Source organism: Aplysia californica, unplaced genomic scaffold, assembly GCF_000002075.1.
Source record: "Aplysia californica isolate F4 #8 unplaced genomic scaffold, AplCal3.0 scaffold00516, whole genome shotgun sequence".
Lineage (NCBI taxonomy): Eukaryota > Metazoa > Mollusca > Gastropoda > Aplysiida > Aplysiidae > Aplysia > Aplysia californica.
The window spans coordinates 261,646-263,811 of NW_004797786.1; the positions used below are offsets into that span (position 1 = coordinate 261,646).

Genomic DNA, 2,166 nt, shown 5'->3' on the forward strand with positions numbered 1-2,166 from the left:
TCTCTCTCTCTCTCTCTCTCTCTCCCCATATACACATTCACATGCGCAAACTCCACCCCCCCCCTCCATTTTATGTCCCTAGGGAGGCGCCAGCGAGGCTATTCTGATTTCCCTTATCTCTGCCAGGAAAGCAGCAATTAACAAATTGAGATGTCTTGACCCTCAGCTGACCAACGGTCAAGCTCTGGACAAGCTAGTTGCGTATACGTCAGATCAGGTGAGAGAATCAAACGGGGTAGCACTCGAGTGCTGCTGATAGCTTTGTACTTTCTATCTGTCATCAGAGTTGATTTTGTTTAAATTTGTCTATGAAACGTGATGCGTGTAAAATAGACAGTAAACACTCAGTTTTATTTATTTTTAAAACAGGGTCAAAAATCAACAACATTCATCATTGCTAAATTATTACTCCTTGTTCACGTTCAGGTAAAAAAACCCAGACAGGTTGGTCTTGGTTCTCCACTCACATCACTGTTCGGATGCCCTCTAAAAGCTACTGCTTTGTTCTTTTCCCATTGTCCACCTGTTCAAGTTCTCTAAGTGGGAAAACGTAAGGCGGCCGATTTCTGTCACCTAACCCCTAGGCGCCTTAAATTATAAGAATCAATCTATACAATCTCTGTAAGCGCACGTAGACACGACCTAATCTCTGTGCCGATCTGCGGGATCGGTGGCAGCTTATTTTATAGAAATGATATTTTGATTCTTATTCACCGACAGAGGCTGCTCGGTGCAAAGAAGTGCACCCCTCCACCCAACAGAAGTATAAGCTCTGAAGCGTAATATAATATTAATAGTGGTACGAGTATCTCCTATCCAACGTGACACATTTCTGTCTTGTAGGACATTAAGGTCCTTAAAAAACAACAACCCAACCCTCTACAGTGGAACTCAGTTTCAGCAAACTCTGATTCAACGAAACGAGTGGTATTCCCCGTTTTTTTTTTTTAATTGATGAAAATCAATAAAAACATCTCGGACTCAACGAACTCATAAATGAGCAAGCTCCGCTCATTTTTCTCCCACAACGAACCTTATCTATTCCTGGAAACCACCCATGACATATGCATCGTGAACCATTATTCGCCCCGCCTATTACATGTATTTATATCTTATGCGACCAATCAGCGGTCTCTTCTTTAGTACCAAAACCACACGTTGTAAGCACGCACACATACATCTTGGCGCTCATATGACCTTATCATCAGTTGCGAGCGCGGTAAAAACCTTACAAAACTAAACACACAGATCTCATAGTGTGTATCGGGGTCGGACTGCGTCTGCGTGTGTCTGGGGGAAAGGGGGGGGGGACAACCGATTTGGGAGGGGAACGTCGGTATAAGTACAAATGCGTCACAGTTATACCCCCCCCCCTGCTACTGATCAACGTTACAATGATACGCTATTATTGACATACATGACACGTAATGAATTGAGCTCTGGACTGTGGTGAAATCAAACGTTTCCGTATGCTAGGCTCTACACAGCAACATAACATGTTCGGCAAACAGTACGTTATAGACTATTAATGACACAGGCGTTCATTTGAATGAATTTGCCCTTGTGCAAAGTGTGTTTGGCAGAGTTAATGTATTTTTCTGAAACTGTCCAGCATTTCTTCGGTATGGCATAAAAAGAAAACAACAAACAAACGAACATGCTTCTCATTTGAAACCAACCTACTTTTGTGTGAGAAAGTCGAATATTACTTGCTATGTGCCTGTAATTATCTCCACAAAAACCTCATGTTTGCTATAACGAACACTCGGATTCAACGAAATTTAAGGTCAGGCCCGGCGACTTCGTTGAATTTGAGTTCCACCTTATCACCTCGTGTGCCCAGGCTGGGGATACTGGAACTCACTGAAATTTATTTTTTGGATATCTTGATCCAGACCCACTGCTGTATGGAGAAATCCTGTCTGATCGGCTTAGTATCTTTGACCATCCTTCCCAGCGACACCACAGGCGCGCTGAGTTGGGAGACCCTCGAGGCCGCCATATGCAGGGACCTGGCTCGGGGTCTCGTTCCTGTCTTTGTAAGTACAGTCGAAATTGTCTAGAAGAAATGTGGTTGTCTGAGACAGGTGGTCGTCTTGGACAATGTCGTTATAGTAGTGCAGAGTTTGTATGTGCGTGTGTGTGTGTGTGTGTATGTGTGTGTGT

The 2,166-nt window shown here is 43.7% G+C and overlaps 1 protein-coding gene across 1 annotated transcript in view; it reads left to right on the forward strand.

Annotated features, from left to right (window-relative positions):
- The window catches only part of LOC101862673 (aromatic-L-amino-acid decarboxylase-like), a 20,851-nt gene that overhangs the window by 7,113 nt on the left and 11,572 nt on the right, over positions 1-2,166 (forward strand). The window contains exons 3-4 of the mRNA XM_013086877.1: positions 83-217; positions 1,896-2,039. Of these exons, the coding sequence (XP_012942331.1) occupies positions 83-217; positions 1,896-2,039 (279 nt within the window). The remainder of the gene's footprint in view (positions 1-82; positions 218-1,895; positions 2,040-2,166) is intronic.